Source organism: Eucalyptus grandis, chromosome 5 (genome assembly GCF_016545825.1).
Source record: "Eucalyptus grandis isolate ANBG69807.140 chromosome 5, ASM1654582v1, whole genome shotgun sequence".
Taxonomy (NCBI): Eukaryota; Viridiplantae; Streptophyta; class Magnoliopsida; order Myrtales; family Myrtaceae; genus Eucalyptus; species Eucalyptus grandis.
This window is the reverse complement of record NC_052616.1, coordinates 30,093,945-30,108,636: the sequence shown is the minus strand read 5'-3', so window position 1 is coordinate 30,108,636 and position 14,692 is coordinate 30,093,945. Positions and strand designations below refer to the sequence as shown.

The 14,692-nt window shown below is 42.5% G+C and overlaps 2 protein-coding genes and 2 long non-coding RNA genes across 4 annotated transcripts; 3 read left to right on the top strand and 1 right to left on the bottom strand.

Moving 5' to 3' along the window:
• The first annotated feature begins 3,018 nt into the window (after positions 1-3,018).
• On the top strand, positions 3,019-4,744 carry LOC104444915. Its single transcript, XR_005550771.1, has 2 exons — positions 3,019-3,125; positions 4,535-4,744. It is a non-coding gene; the product is annotated as an uncharacterized LOC104444915 (long non-coding RNA).
• A 2,710-nt stretch (positions 4,745-7,454) lies between these two features.
• Positions 7,455-8,583, top strand: LOC108959385 (toll/interleukin-1 receptor-like protein). The gene is made up of 3 exons (XM_039313585.1): positions 7,455-7,942; positions 8,305-8,483; positions 8,579-8,583. Exons 1-3 carry the CDS (start codon positions 7,455-7,457, stop codon positions 8,581-8,583), a joined length of 672 nt encoding a protein of 223 aa, XP_039169519.1.
• Positions 8,584-8,907: 324 nt separating this feature from the next.
• On the top strand, positions 8,908-11,586 carry LOC104446794 (disease resistance protein RPV1-like). Its single transcript, XM_039312376.1, has 3 exons — positions 8,908-9,436; positions 10,543-10,824; positions 10,932-11,586. The coding sequence occupies exons 1-3, from the start codon at positions 8,945-8,947 to the stop codon at positions 11,442-11,444; spliced, it is 1,287 nt and encodes a 428-aa protein (XP_039168310.1). The 5' UTR covers positions 8,908-8,944; the 3' UTR covers positions 11,445-11,586.
• Positions 11,587-14,083: 2,497 nt separating this feature from the next.
• LOC120293250 lies at positions 14,084-14,268 on the bottom strand. Its single transcript, XR_005550996.1, has 2 exons — positions 14,209-14,268; positions 14,084-14,177 (listed from the first exon to the last, which is right to left on the bottom strand). It is a non-coding gene; the product is annotated as an uncharacterized LOC120293250 (long non-coding RNA).
• Positions 14,269-14,692: the final 424 nt, after the last annotated feature.

Sequence of the window (14,692 nt, the reverse complement as noted above, 5' to 3'; positions counted from 1 at the left end):
CTAGGTCGTACCACCCACAAGCAAGGCCTCTCTCTCATGGCCGATCCGGCAGTTTCGAGCAATCGTTCCTCGTTCATGCTAGCCATGTTGCCGAAGCTCACGTACAAAACACGATCTGCTAGCTCGTTTGTTGAGCCATGAAGTGCACCCGGTATCTTCTTCTGTAATGAGCTGGAGGAAAAAGGGGCTAACTTGTGAAAGGGGCCAATGGAAAATATCGGTGCAACGAAAACATTCTTGAATCTTGTTGACACCTAAATTTTGACGATCCATTTAATTATTCATTAATTAAATCTGTATTAATTTTTAATCCCTTACAAAATTAATTTTCATAAAATTGCATCATGTATGAGCATTAGGAATATTTGCATTACTAGTATTAACTATTAAAAATTCCAAAATAATAAATTTAAAAGAAATTAAAAAAAAAATGGAAGAGGGTCAGGTCCCGCTGGCTGGTCTTCCATTTTCCTTTGCCCTATCATTTCTTTCCCCGCGCGGCCCGTCCCTTCTCTTCCTTCATCAGCCCAGCCCGCTCTCCCTTTTTCTTCCATCGCTTCTCGCCTGTTTTGGGTGCTGGCATTTCGACAAACAGATGGCGGACGAAGGACGGTACGAAGGAAGGAGGACGAGGAATGTCGCGCGACGCGGCCGGTACGCCTTAGCCCGCAACAGCTGGCGTTGTCCTGGAGGAGAGAGCAAGGACGAAGAGAGGGATAAAGGAGAGAAAGAGGGAGAGCTCGGAGGGTTCTTCAGGACGAGAGGGGGAGAGAGACGGCGAACGGAGAGTGAGAGGTCCAAGCAATTGAGAGAGCAAGAGAGGGCGCCTCGGCCCCGCGCAGACCCGTGCGGGGACCTTCCCGGCGATGTCCTGAAGCCGAACATGTACGCTTGGTTTTACTCGCGTTCTGTTTTGGGCACGTCGGGCCGGAGATCGCGGCCGTCCGGCTCGCGCGAACTCCGGCCCTTGTTGTCCTTATATTTTGTTTCCACAGTCCCGGTACGTCGTGCATCGATGTCGCCAGTGTAGGTTCGAGTCCCAGCGGAGCCGTAAACCTTAGGATTTGGTAGCGCACGTCAACTGCTTGTGAAAATGTCTCGGTTAGATCTGTGAACACTTACATTGATTTTTGCTTTGCTTTCGGAATGCTAGTTGTGATTCCATGTTTCCTTCGTTCGTGGCTGCTTAGTCAGCATTTCCTTGTTGCTTGTTTTGACCGATGGTGGGGTCGGGTCTGTCAAGTCTTCAAATCTGGATTGGGTCGGGGCTCACGGAGTTTGGGACCGCGGAGGCGACCGCACTTTGCGTTCGTGGCCACGTTGGTCGGCCTTGGTGGTTGGTGTTGAGGCGAAAGAACTTTCCGGTGAGAGTTCGGCTGGAGGATGGCTTGCCGGGGACCCGGGGGACCGAACCTGTAAATAAAAAAATAAAAAGAAAAAAAAATGGAGAAGGAGAAGACAATTGAGGCTTAAGTTGCGTTTTGTTGAATCTGGGCTTATTTAATGAATGAGTAATTTTGGGCTTGAGTGGTTTTAATAGATTTGGGCTGGCTTCATTTTTAGAAGTACTTGGGCTGAGTTCTTTTTGGTAAGATGGGCTTTGGTGCATTCAGTTGCAAAGACATGGGCTTGGTGTAGCTTTAGTGGAAGAGTGGGCTTATTTGGGAGTTTTCCCGAATTGGGCTTAGAAAGGGAAGAAATTGAGTCTAAGTTCATCCATGTTCTGGCCAGGTCCTTATTTTTCGGACTACCAATTAATTGAATAAAAGATATATTTTAAAAATAATATTTAAAAATTAATTATAAATTCGAAATTTATTTTATTTTTCCTAAAGTCAGAAAAAGCTTAAAAAAAGTTTTTTGGATAGTTTTCTCTTAAATTATAGGGAAATCATTGAGAAAAATTGCGTTAAAAAATTGAACAAGCCCGTACAGCTTTACCAAAGAGTTCCGATTGTCCTTAAAAATGAATGCCCTTGATTGTGCGCTTCCATGATGATGATTGCTGTTTACCTTTAGCTTGGTTAAAATTGGCGTTTATTTCACATTAGATCCTTGCTCTCCCTTGCAATTTATTTAACGCTTTTCTTGATTGTTGATTGTTATTTTAATGATTGCTTACCCGTATGATTACTGCGTATGTTAGTAGATACTGGTAAAATCAATCTAGACTACATGAGACATATCTTTTTGACATGAATGGGATTAGATACTGATAGGGCACTAATTGATTAATTAGTGTTACCAAGTCCCGAACCCTAAATTCTTTGGTTGCGTAGGAAGTGAAGTATGCTTTCATCATTCACTTGATTTCTAGCTGACCCTAATAATTAGTGGCGACTCCTTATTAGAAAATTCTCACAGCCTTAAATTAAGTTAACGTTGAACATCCCAACGTCGATGAGATATGGGTTTGGGAGAGCCAATGTCTAAAACTAGGGCCATAGGCTCATTTTTTAGGCAACATCCCCAAATCAATTTCCTCCTTATTGAGGGATAGGTCATGACAAATCTTCAGTAGCATTTCTTCTTTGAGAAAATGCATTGTGTTCGGGATGATTGGGCAAAAATTTGTCATCGTGCTTGTCGTGGCAGCCCAAAGCTCTAGGGTGGTGTTTGAGGGATTCTCTCCCATGGTAATGAGAAGGTGATATTAAAAACGTCTTCCTAGTTTCCTAGCGAATCATTTAGATGAACTTCTCAAATCAAGGACTGTGAGGGCTCTTTACCGCTGCCACCCACGAGATGTCAGCGGAGCAAACCCCACCATGAAGAAGTGAAGACCAGGGGCATGTTTCGTTAGGTCAGAGGTTAGTTGCCCGCGAAACCTCCAGCAGAATGTAACTCCAGATATTGTAGCTGATTAAAAGGGTTTCAAATCTCCAACTACAACAACCAAACATACATAATGTTTGCTCAGTTCACAAATAAGCCTAAATGCAGGACGAAAATACACCTGCCCCAAGTATTTCTTTACCAAATACTGCCACTATCTGCCCCAATGACCACGATGTTCAGTGCCGGGAAGATGTGCATGACTGGAGCATCCGGTTACATCACCTCGCGGTTCGTCAAGCCCCTCTTGCAGTGTGGCTGCACCGTCAATGCCTCCGTTCACGATCCAAGTACCTTCTCAATCCTCCCCTTTCTGTTTTCCTTTGAAGTTGGTTCTCTTTAGTTCAGTCGCTTTGCGGATAATTTGTCCTTGATCGACTGGGCTTGTGTCTTGATCATGATGATTTGCCCTAATCTCGTGTAAAGGTTGTTTGGCAAGGTGTATTTCGTCATCATTACCTGTGATTCTGACACAGTAGATGAAAGTTTGTGTTTGTGGAGTTCCAGACAGTGTACTAGTCAAGTAGCTTTTGTTTTAGCTGGAACGTTTTGAAGTGGTTGAGGCTTCAGGGACTGAATGGGGTTTAATCGACACTATGGACTAAGCGCTTTCGGCTTGCCTTTTTCGACGATGTGTGTTGTAGAAAGATTTTTCTCTGATCGTACTTTTGGTTATAGCATTCCCACGTCCTAGAGTATAATCAATCCGATGCCCAATACAAGGCTTGAACTTTCTATAGCAGCACTAACACGCTCAAATTATTTAGTTTCTGGAGGCCTATCCCACAGGAAACCACCAGTCCCCCACAAGACATTGAAACTATTGACGTGCTTCCACGGCACATAAGGATGGGAACTACAACTGCAACTTATTATGGATCGAGTAGAGGAAAGTTTGGTATAGTCAGGTAGGTTAGGAGATCAGTACGGTCAGCCTTGGCGAGGGCGAGCCTCGTCCACCCCTAGCAAAGCTTGACCCTTTTTATCGACCAAAGAAGCTTAATAATTTGTTATAGTCACCATGGGATCAACATGATTAAAGGAAGATTACTTAACAAGGAAGTCCTCATCATTTTTCATGAGCTAGCAGGCGAATCCAATTAATTTAGTCCGGAAAGTATAACTATTATTACGACCAGGAATATTGATTGCTTAGTAATCGATGGTATCCTAAAGATTACTATTTCTATGAAATCAAGCCATTGAGTCCTACCCCTGCTCTTCAACTTTCAGCAAGCGTGCCTTTGAAAGTGAATCGCCTCCACATCATTACCATTAGAGTGGTCACTCCTCTCAAACTTTTTGGATCATGTAGTGCTCATGGTCGACTAATGTATTAAGATACACGTTCACAGATCGGTTTTGTGCTAGTGCTTTATCATAGGCGATGTGATTTTTGGATCTTAATTACAGGCAATGTGATTTCTGGGTCTTAACTATAGGTGATTAAGTTCCTGGGCCTTGTCACCTGGTGAAGTGTGACCATAGTATTTTGATAGGAGCAATGAGATTGATATCTATATCCATTTATGATATTGAAATGGCTTGTAAGAAGCCGTATTGCATGCAAGCTTAAGTGTGATTTTCATGTACGGCATAATTATTGTAAAGTTGCATAATTCATTACTCGATCCCATAGAAGTGGTGACTGTCACTTACTGAGCCAGGATTTTACTCATCCCCTTATATTTCCATTTAGGTTTCGAGAATGGAGGAGGGTGACGAATTTATGAAGAACGCATGATGGGGCTGGTTTCTTCATTTTGCTCCTTGAATCAATCTTATTAGACTGAATTTACAAAATTCCTAATATGGTAAATTCATGGTATTTTGGACCTTATGGTTTTCCATCTAATGCAAGGTTTTGTCCGGTTAGGACCTTTCTTGTGAAATGATTCATTTTGATTAAGCCCTTCGTCCTTTTTATTCATGAAAAATGGCCGGTCACTCCTTAAATTTTAAATACCGATTTGGCGTGTGACACAGAAGCTTCCATCTTATGTTGTGAATTGCTGCAAAATTGATCTATTCTATCACATGCAACTTGTAAGGTCTATATATACTCAAGCCGTTGTAAGCTTCACAAAGAAGAGAGAAGAATTATTTTACTCGCTGTCCAGAATTTAATGACAGCTAACTCTAAAGAGAATTAGTCCCTCTACTGAAATCCTAGTTGTTTGTTTCTCGAATCTTGTTGATCCCTCTAAATGTCCAAACTTCCGTCCGAAATTATCGTCAATAACACCCTCCGATTAATCAAACTAATGCCCAAAAGTTGATCTCTATATTTAGTGAACAAATGAATAAAATATTCACGTGCATGCTACATATGTGGTTTCATTGTCGCAAAATCTGGGAGGAAATGAACTAAAAGGATAACTTAACAAGAAAAGGATCACAATAAGTAATCATTTGCTTAAACATTCTCCTTAAAAGTTGATCTCTATCGTTGATTGTCAACCGTCTGATTGGGCCGATAACTTTGCCATGGTTTAAGTCACGGCAAGGTAGGAATGCCTAGTTATGTTAGATGTGTTTTATTTTATGATAGGGCGGTGGGTGGACCCTAAAGACATATATGACAAGGAATTCCAGGAAAATGAATAGAACTTGTGTGGAAGTGCCCTTCCTCTTTCCATAAAGCTGGAGACTTTACTCCTCCACTTTGGAAGACTTGGTTGGCTTTACTTGAAGTCGTTGCTCTTCTTTTTCTTTCGATGCTAAGGGGAAAAAGCTAAGCAAATGTCATGTCTTGAGCTTTAGAGGACTAGGCATTCGCGTCAATATGAAGCGACTTTATTATCACCAAATGTCCTTGGTAGTCTAAAATCTTTGTCAACTTTAGAAATGCATTCTAAGGAACTAGGGAGTCTGAAGCAATTGCACCTGTTGTGCTCTCAGGTAAGAAAGCTTCCAACCTCAATTGGATGATTGAAGTCACTAGTTAATTCATTCTTGTCCAACAAAAGAACTGCAGGATTACCATGTTCCATTGAAAATCTTAAAATGTTGCAGGTTATACATTTGTACTTGACTAAGTAAGAGAGCCACCAAAACTCAGTGGAGAATCTTGAAGAATTGCCCAATGTATTAATGTGGAAACTTCATCATCTTGTCATCTTAAGTTTTAGATTGCCCTAGGTTACAAGACTTCGATGGCCCTTTCTGGCTTTACACTAAGCGAGAAAGTCACGAAAGAATCTTATTGTCATTTGCTTGTGACACTTTCCAATCAATCATTTCATGTTTAAAGCATATCCAATGGGTGTTATTGACCGAATGCCCTAAGCTAATTCAGATTCTAGGATTTTGAGATCATTGAACATATACTACCAATTGAATTCAACAACTCCATATGAACTTTTAATTGGCAATATATCCAATGGGTGTTATTGACTGATTGGATAATTTTTTCATTGTCTAGAAGTTACCAGCAGGCAACTCTAAGAAGAATAGTCCCTCTATTGAATCCTAGCTCTTTGTTTCTTAAATCTTGCCGATGCTTCTAAATTGTCCAAACTTCTATCCGAAATCATAGTCTGTAACACCCTCTGATTAGGCATCTTTCTCTACACTTTGAATTTATTAAACTAATCCCTAAATGTTGATCTCCATATTTAGTGAACTGATGAATGAAACATTCATGTTCAGGATATATTTGTCATCTCATTGTTGTAAAATCCAGGTGAAAATGACATAAAAAAATAACGTGATAAGAAAAGGATCAAGAAAAATAATCATTTGCTTAAACATTCTCCCTAAAACTAGATCGGTAATGTTGATTATCAATTGTCTGATTGGGCCTGATAACTTTGCCTTGGTTAAAGTCACGGTAGGATAGGAATGCTCAATAATGTTATACGTGTTTCCAATTATGATAGGGTGGTAGGTGGACCCTGTAGACATATATAACCGGGAATTCCAAGAAAATGAATAGAATCTTACGTGGAAGTGTTGTCCCTCTTTCCATAAAGCTGAAGACTTCACTCCTCCACTATGGAAGACTTGGTTGGCTTTAGTTAAAGTCGTTGCTCTTCTTTTTCTTTCGGTGTGAAGGGGGAAAAGCAAGCAAATGCCGTGTCTAGCTTTCGGAGGGTCAGGCACTCGCGTCAATGTAAAGCAACTTGATTACCACCAAATTTCCTTGGCAGTCTAAAGTCTTCGTCAACTCAGGGATAAATTTTACGGAGCTAGCGTGCCTGAAGCATTTGCCAGCAACACTAACACCGAGGTATAATATCCACTACGCTTTAGTGGATGTGAATTTGAAACCAATACTTCTAGATATGAGGTACTATCGCCCAAGAAGGAACAGTGTAAAGCAACCTCATTTATTGCCAGCATAACGTGATGAAGTTGGACCCCGCCACCTTCGAAGACTTCCATTGGCTAGACTTACCAAAGTCATCGCCATTCTATTTCCTTTCGGTGCCGAAGAAAACGCAAACAACTCCGATAAAGACAGCGAAAGAGCATCGCAATTCTCCAGCCTCTGCCGCTTTTCTGAATCCCACATCAGATTCAGAAAGGATCCACATCTCACTGCGATTAAACCCGGTGGATATTTGAGCACCTGAAGGAGAATGAAGAGAAAGAGGGATTCACCAGACGCAGTGACCATGTCTGCCTGTGTCGATGATGGCAATTCATCATCAGGGACTGAATTCGAGGTGTTTTTGAGTTTCAGAGGCCCGGATACTCGCCTCAATTTCACCGATTGTCTCTATCACTCCTTAGTTAAAGCTGGGGTTCGTGTTTTCAGAGATGATGAAGAGATCCGAAAGGGCAAAAAGATTGAAGGTGAACTTTTGCATGCCATTGAATCCTCCAAAATATACTTGCCCATCTTCTCTAGGAACTATGCATCCAGTAAGTGGTGTCTTCGCGAGCTCACACACATGCTGGAGTCCTCGAGCAAAGCGAATGACAAAGTGATCCTACCCATTTTTTATGATGTAAACCCTGATGATGTAAAGCTTAAAACTCGATTGTACCTCAATGCTCTAAAGAAACACCAGAAGAAGTTCAGCCACGATGAGGTTTGGCAATGGAGGGAAGCTTTGACCGAGGTCGCAAGAATCAAGGGATGGGACATGAAGGACACAAGGTAAGAGTATGACTTTGGAATCTGCTTTTGTTCTCTCTTTTTTTTTTTCCCGAGCAATAAAAACTGAGATTATAATAAGGAATGGAATTTTCTCCCCCCCCCTTTTTTTTTTTTTGTTTTAATTACTCCCGCCAATCATAGTCCTAGTAATTATTATCTTCTGTTCTCGAGTCACTCATTCAAATAGAGTATAGATCTAATTTTTCATTAGTCGAGATTTCCTTTTACTAAAGAAAGTGAGCTTCCATTTGGTAAAACCTCGCCCATTTAAAAATCCGTTAGTTTCGTGTCTACAATATTTCTCAACTTGAAAGTTCATTTGCCATATGTTTCACGCTAAGACTCTTATGTCAATATGGCAGCCACGGTGAAATCATCAACACTATTGTTGATGAGGTTTTGACCAAGCTAATGAAAAGAATGCGAAATTTGCCTGATCATTTAGTTGGGATTCATGATCATGTTGAAGCTATCATGGACATGATAAACGAAGGTTCTTGTGATGTTCGTTACCTAGTCATCCATGGAATGGGCGGTATCGGTAAGACAACTCTTGCAAGTGTTGTCTTTAATAAAATCTCCAATCAATTTCAAGGTTGTAGCTTCCTTTTGGACATTCGCGAATCTGCACAACAGGGTAGAATTGTTGACTTACAAAAACAGTTGTTATCAGAGATTCTCCAAGGTGGATCTCTAGGGATCCACAATTCTGTTGATGTAGGGATTAACACAATTAGAGAAAGATTTCATGGTAAGAAAGTTCTCCTTGTTCTCGATGACGTGGATAATAGGGATCAACTCTCTAAGCTAGCTGGAAAGAGTGATTGGTTTGGTCCGGGAAGTAGAATCATCATTACAACGAGGGACATCAACTTTTTGCCAATCAAAGGGAAGGACAAAAAGAGTAGTTTCCAAGCACATTCTCAAGAGTTTCAAATCTATAAAATGACAGAAATTGATTTTTCCAATGCTCTTCAGCTTTTTAATAAACATGCCTTTAGGATGGATTTACCACCACATGACTTTGTTGATATCTCAAGGCAAATTATGACCAAAACAGGTGGACTTCCTTTAGCACTTGAGGTTATCGGTACCTCACTTTATGGCAAGAGCAAAAAGTTTTGGAAAGACACTTTGCAGAAGTTAGAGTTGGTGCCCAACCAGGAAGTCTTCAATAAATTAAAGATTAGTTATGACATGTTGGAGCCTCACCAGAGAGAGATCTTTCTTGATATCGCATGTTTCTTCATTGGGGAAGATAGACTGGATCTATGCTATATATGGAAAGCTTCCAACTATTTTCCAATGAGGGAACTACTTGTCCTTACTCGTATGTCTTTGATAAAGATAACAAAATATGATGGATTGCGGATGCATGATCAACTTAGAGATCTTGGAAGAGAAATTGTTCAGCGCGAGGACATCAATTTTCCAGGGAAGTGTAGCAGGTTGTGGGAGCCCAAGATTGCCTTTGATGTGGTTCAGATGAAAGAGGTAAGCTATTGTCAGTGTACTATTTTCTTTTGGAAAAAATCAAACATGCATTTTTCAAAGGTTGTGGAGTTAGTTTCTTGCCGGTATATTTTTTTGTTTAACTTTACTTTGGCAAAGAAAAAAAAAAGCAAAAGGTTTATATAAGAATTCATGATGGTTTTTCCTTTACATATTGCATCTAAAAGGTCGCAACGTGAAAGTTATTGGAAGCAAATATCTTAGGAATACAATTAAATACAAGGTTGTTCGACAAAATATATGGAAACAGATTGCGACCTCCTAAGTTATCAAAGCTATTTAAGGCTGATTTTATTCCCTTTTGTTAAGCTGGAAATCATTAGCAATATTACTTTGCGATGAGATCCCTTACCTGAAATTTGGTAATACATTTAGATTTTGTAATTGAATGTAACATGCAATCTTTTGTATATAGTCGGATAGAGCTTTCAAACAATATATGAGAGACTTTTATGAGGTTAGTTGAATATCTTTATTATTATGAAAGCAAATCCTATTTTTACCATAATCTTTTATGTAGAATCCGCAACGAGTTCTACAACAATTAAGACTTTCTAGCTCCTGTCTTCATCTTGTAATAAAACTCATATGAAACCTAATAAAGAGACACTTTGGAGTTAACCGATCTTCCATACACTCCAGACCAAGCAGATTTCGATGCGTAGAGTTGCAATGGGGTTATAAACTCAGGAGACTTTTTTTGGATTTGGTCTAGCCACTTTTTCTAAATTTTGCAAAACCATGGCAGGTTTTTTGTGTTGCAAAATAAATAAATATGTGGCCAATATATTCTATCAGGTGGTTTCGCTAAAAAATAATAAAGTTTTTGTTATCATTACACGATAGGAATTCGCTTAAATTGATGGAATATAAATATTACTATGCTTTACACATTGTAGAGAACTCTTTCCAATTGTATGAGCTAGTCGAATTAACTTGATTAACTCTTTGTTATGGTCAATTTAAATATGTACAAACGAAATAATAATGTGTGTTTCATTAATGAACATAATTAAGTTCCTCAGACTTGTACAATATTATGTTTTTGATCTAGTTTAATTGTCTATGTATGATTTTCCTATCACCAGGGGACAGACAAAGTCATAGCACTTAGATTAACAAGACTTTGCAAGAACACAAGTTTCACAAGTGAAGAATTTTCAAAGCTGCCCAATCTAAGATATTTGGAATTAGAGTGCAAGAACTTGGTAGGGGACTTTAAGAATCTTCTCTCCAAGTTAACATGGCTCTCTTGGAGTAATTGCCCGTCAGAACTAAACACGACGAATTTGTGTCTCGAGAAATTAGCCGTGCTCAAGCTTTCGGGAATTAACATTACTGAAGATTGGGTTGGATGGGGGTCATGCTTGGTACAAACATTATATTGTGCAGTTTACTTTTTCTCACATTTGTTTCACTAACCAAACTTACTAATTTGCCATTCTTGACTTGGCTGATCCTGGGTTTGTTTTTTCAGATGAGCGAGAACTTGAAAGTTATAGAAATTAACTCTAAGTCAGGCTTAAAGAGGACTCCTGACTTCTCAAAATGTTTGAATTTGAAGAGATTGGTTATTCGACAAAGTACAAACTTGCTAGTGCTTGATGGCTCTCTCTCTAAACTAGAGCACCTGAAGCACTTGGAAATCATCTCTAACGGATTCTCGAAGAGGGATGATTGTGACCTTTGTCCAGTGTCTTTTGTATTCGGTAGTCTAAAATCACTGTCAAATCTGCAAATAAGAGGGATGCACTTGCGAGAACTTCATCATTCCATTGGAGGAATGACACATCTAAAGTATTTGTCTTTAGATGATTGTTCTTTGCTTAGAACACTTCCAGACTCCATTGAAAATCTTAAAATGTTGAGGAGGATGAGTTTTAAAGGAACTCCAATAAAGAAGCTACCGAACACAATAGGAAAATTAGGATCTTTGCTTGAGCTATGGTTGGACCGGACAAAAATAAAAAAAATTACCTGTTTCTATTGAGAATCATAAAAAGTTGAGGTACATGGGCCTTAATGATACTCCTATAAAGAAGCTACCGAACCAAATAGGAGGGCTAGAGTCTTTGTTGTGGCTAAGTTTAGAAGGCATGGTTATCACAGAATTACCTGCTTCTATTGGAAATCTCAAACAGTTGAACTTCTTATGTCTAGTCAAATGTGCAATCAGAGAGCTACCAAAGGCCATATGGATGCTAAAGAATCTTGATTTTTTGGATGTGAGATTCTGTGAAAATATGGAGGAAGCAATTCCAAGTGAAATTGGGTAAGGTTCCTACATCTGACAAAGAGCAAGATTAAGAGATTGCCCACGACTATGAGTAAGCTTTCTCATCTCCAAGAACTTATTTTGGATCAATGTGATGAACTTGAACCGTTGCCAAAGCTCCCTGTGAGTTTGCAGGTGTTAACGATCTCATCTCATTTATTGTGGACAGCCCTTGAACTATCATACCTGACTAACTTACTTAGTCTTCGTATATGGGGCGATACTCCTAGGTTGTCAAAATTTAGACAAGGAGTTCCAAAGATAGAGTGGATTGAGGGATTATCTAATTTGGAGAGTTTGACAATTATCATTGGAGATGTCACATTACCTCCGATTAATTGGGCTACTCTTTCTCGGCTTGATTTTCTTGAGATAACTTGTGTTGACACGCAATCTCTAATGGGGCTTCCATCCAGTCTTAGATATTTGACTCTATATGATGTGAAGTCACCCATGGGAAGGTCACTCTTTTCCAATTTGACAAATCTGTCCTATTGTGCCTTGTTAATTGTCAGCTGAGGGAAGTCGAATTCGATGATGTGCTTGGACAGCAACTGAAGAAACTCCGTAGTTTGCTTTTGATGAATACTGCAATGCTTGAGAGGCTTTTGGTATCGAGATTAGAGGGGCTCCAAGAGTTGAGTATGGATGGTTGCCTTGGGCTGATGGAGACTCGAGGTTTAGAGAAATTGGAATCATTAGAGGTATTACTTTTTAGGGAATGCAATTCCTTGAAAGAGTTGCCTGATTTATCAAAATTGAAGAAGCTGTGTTATGTGGCTGTGCCGGATCATCTTCCGGAAAAGTTGTTTTATCCACATCTTCCAGACGCGTGGAAAGAAGGCCAGATTTGTATAGTAGATTCGCGCTCCCCAAAGTCAAAACTTTACTTTATTAGATGAGAATATCTCGGGTGACTTTGGGCCCGTTTGGTTCAACTTTAGGGAAATGCAAAGTCATTTCCCCAAGTATCTTGAGTAAATGGGCATTCTCTCGAAAGCAAACATGTTTGGAAGTGTATATTTTGCAAAGTAATTTTCAGGTTTAAAAAAAAAAAAAAAAAAGAAAAGAAAAGAAAATGGAGGAGGAGATGGAGCTGCGTGATCGTGGGGGAGCCGCTGGTGGTGGTGGTGGTGAAGCGGTGGTGGTGGCGATGGCGGGGAGGCAGCTCGCCTGAGGTCGGCGACCTCAGGCGACACCCTGGGTTGCGCGACCCAGGCGACGCTCGCCTAAGGTCACGCGACCCGGGCGTCGCCCGAGGTCGCGCGGCCTCGGCGAGCGTCGCTGGGCGTCGGCCGACGCCGCTGAGGCCGCGCGACCTCGGGCGAGCGTCGCTTGGATGCGCGACCGGGCGACGCCCGAGGCCGCGCGACCTCGGGTGGCGTCGCCCGGGTCGCACGGTCTCGGGCGACGCCCGGGTCGCTTGACCTCAGCGCGACGCGTGAGGCCGCGCGACTGAGAGGCGACGCCGCCCGAGGTCGAGCGACCGGGCGACACCGCATAAGGTCGCGCGGCCTCGGGCGACGCCTGCTTGAGGTCGAGCGGCCTCGGGCGACGCCGCCGAGGTCGCGCGGCCTCAGTAACGCCGCCTAGGTCGCTCGACCTCGGGCGGCGGCGCCGGGGTCGCGCGACCCGTGTGACGCCGAGGTCGCCGGACCTCGAGCCACCTCGGCCGAGCCCGGTGGCAGATCGGCCCTCTCGGCGCAAGCGTCGCCCACCGCGAAGAAGAAGACGAACGGCGAAGAAGATGGGCGGTGAAGAAGGCGATGAACAAGTGACTCGAAATCGCATCTCCGTAATGGGAATGCTCAAAGCAGCCCCAACCCAAAGATTGGGCTTTCAAAGATTGGGGATGCTGGCATTGGGCAAATGGGCATTCAAAAACACATGCCAAACACCAAAAATTTTCCCCAAGGGGCTTTAGGCTCCCAAAGCCCCTTGGGAATGCTCAACCAAACACCCCTTTGAGGAGGGTACATCTCACTTTCGAGCATGTAAATAAGAAGGCGGTAGGAGGACGACACGTGTCCTCGTGTCAGGCGCCACTTTGAAAAATTTTCGGACTGACTGACTGAGCGTTTCTTCTTCTGAGTCTCTTTCTTCGTACCTCTCTCTCTCTCCGACGAACTCTCTCACTCTACCCTCCTGGACGGACCTCCCAGTCTCTCTGTGCCCTCCTTCTTTTCGACCGACGAACCACCGCCAAGAATCGACGAACCACCACACTAAACCGGCGAGAGGACCGCGACCTCCCCCTCTCTCTCAGCCTCCCTCTTTCCAACCGGCGAACCACCGCGAGCAAATCAGATGTTTTTGTAGAGATCTCCCATCGTCGCCTTCATTTTTTCCCCCCATTTTTTTTTCCCTAGTGTTCTGATGGTGGATCTGGAGTTGCATATGGAGGACGACGTGATGTCTCACATCAACCTCGACGGCTTCTTCGGCGACCTCCCTGAGGCCGGCGACGTCATTGGGCAACGTCATCGGCGCTTGCTCCTCGGCGAACGCGTCGTTCGTCTCCAGACTAGGGGCTCTCGTGGTTCGACGAGATCGAGAACATCCTGATGAAGGACGTCGATGTTCATGTGCTTGCTGAGCTGGGGGCTGAGCGGGTCGTGCCGAAGGGACTCGAGCTTCCCGCAGACCTTCGCTTCCCCAGCCCCTCGCTGCCGGCTTCTCCCCACCTCTTACAAGATGCGGCAGCGGGGCCTCAGGTGCTCACCGTGGCTGATTTCCTCGGTTTCCATGGCGCGTGTTCGGGATTCTCATTTTTTTTTTTGTTTCTGTGTGGATGACTACTAGTTCTGGGAGCAGGAGGTCGCAAGTCAAGTAGGCTTTGCCGAATAGGCCGCCGTCGATTGTGGTTAATGGAGAGGGCGAAGAGGACGCTGCTTTGGCGGAGATCGTGCGTAGCACTGATCGGGAAATTGTGGCTGATGATTCTGAGGACGATGATTCCGATG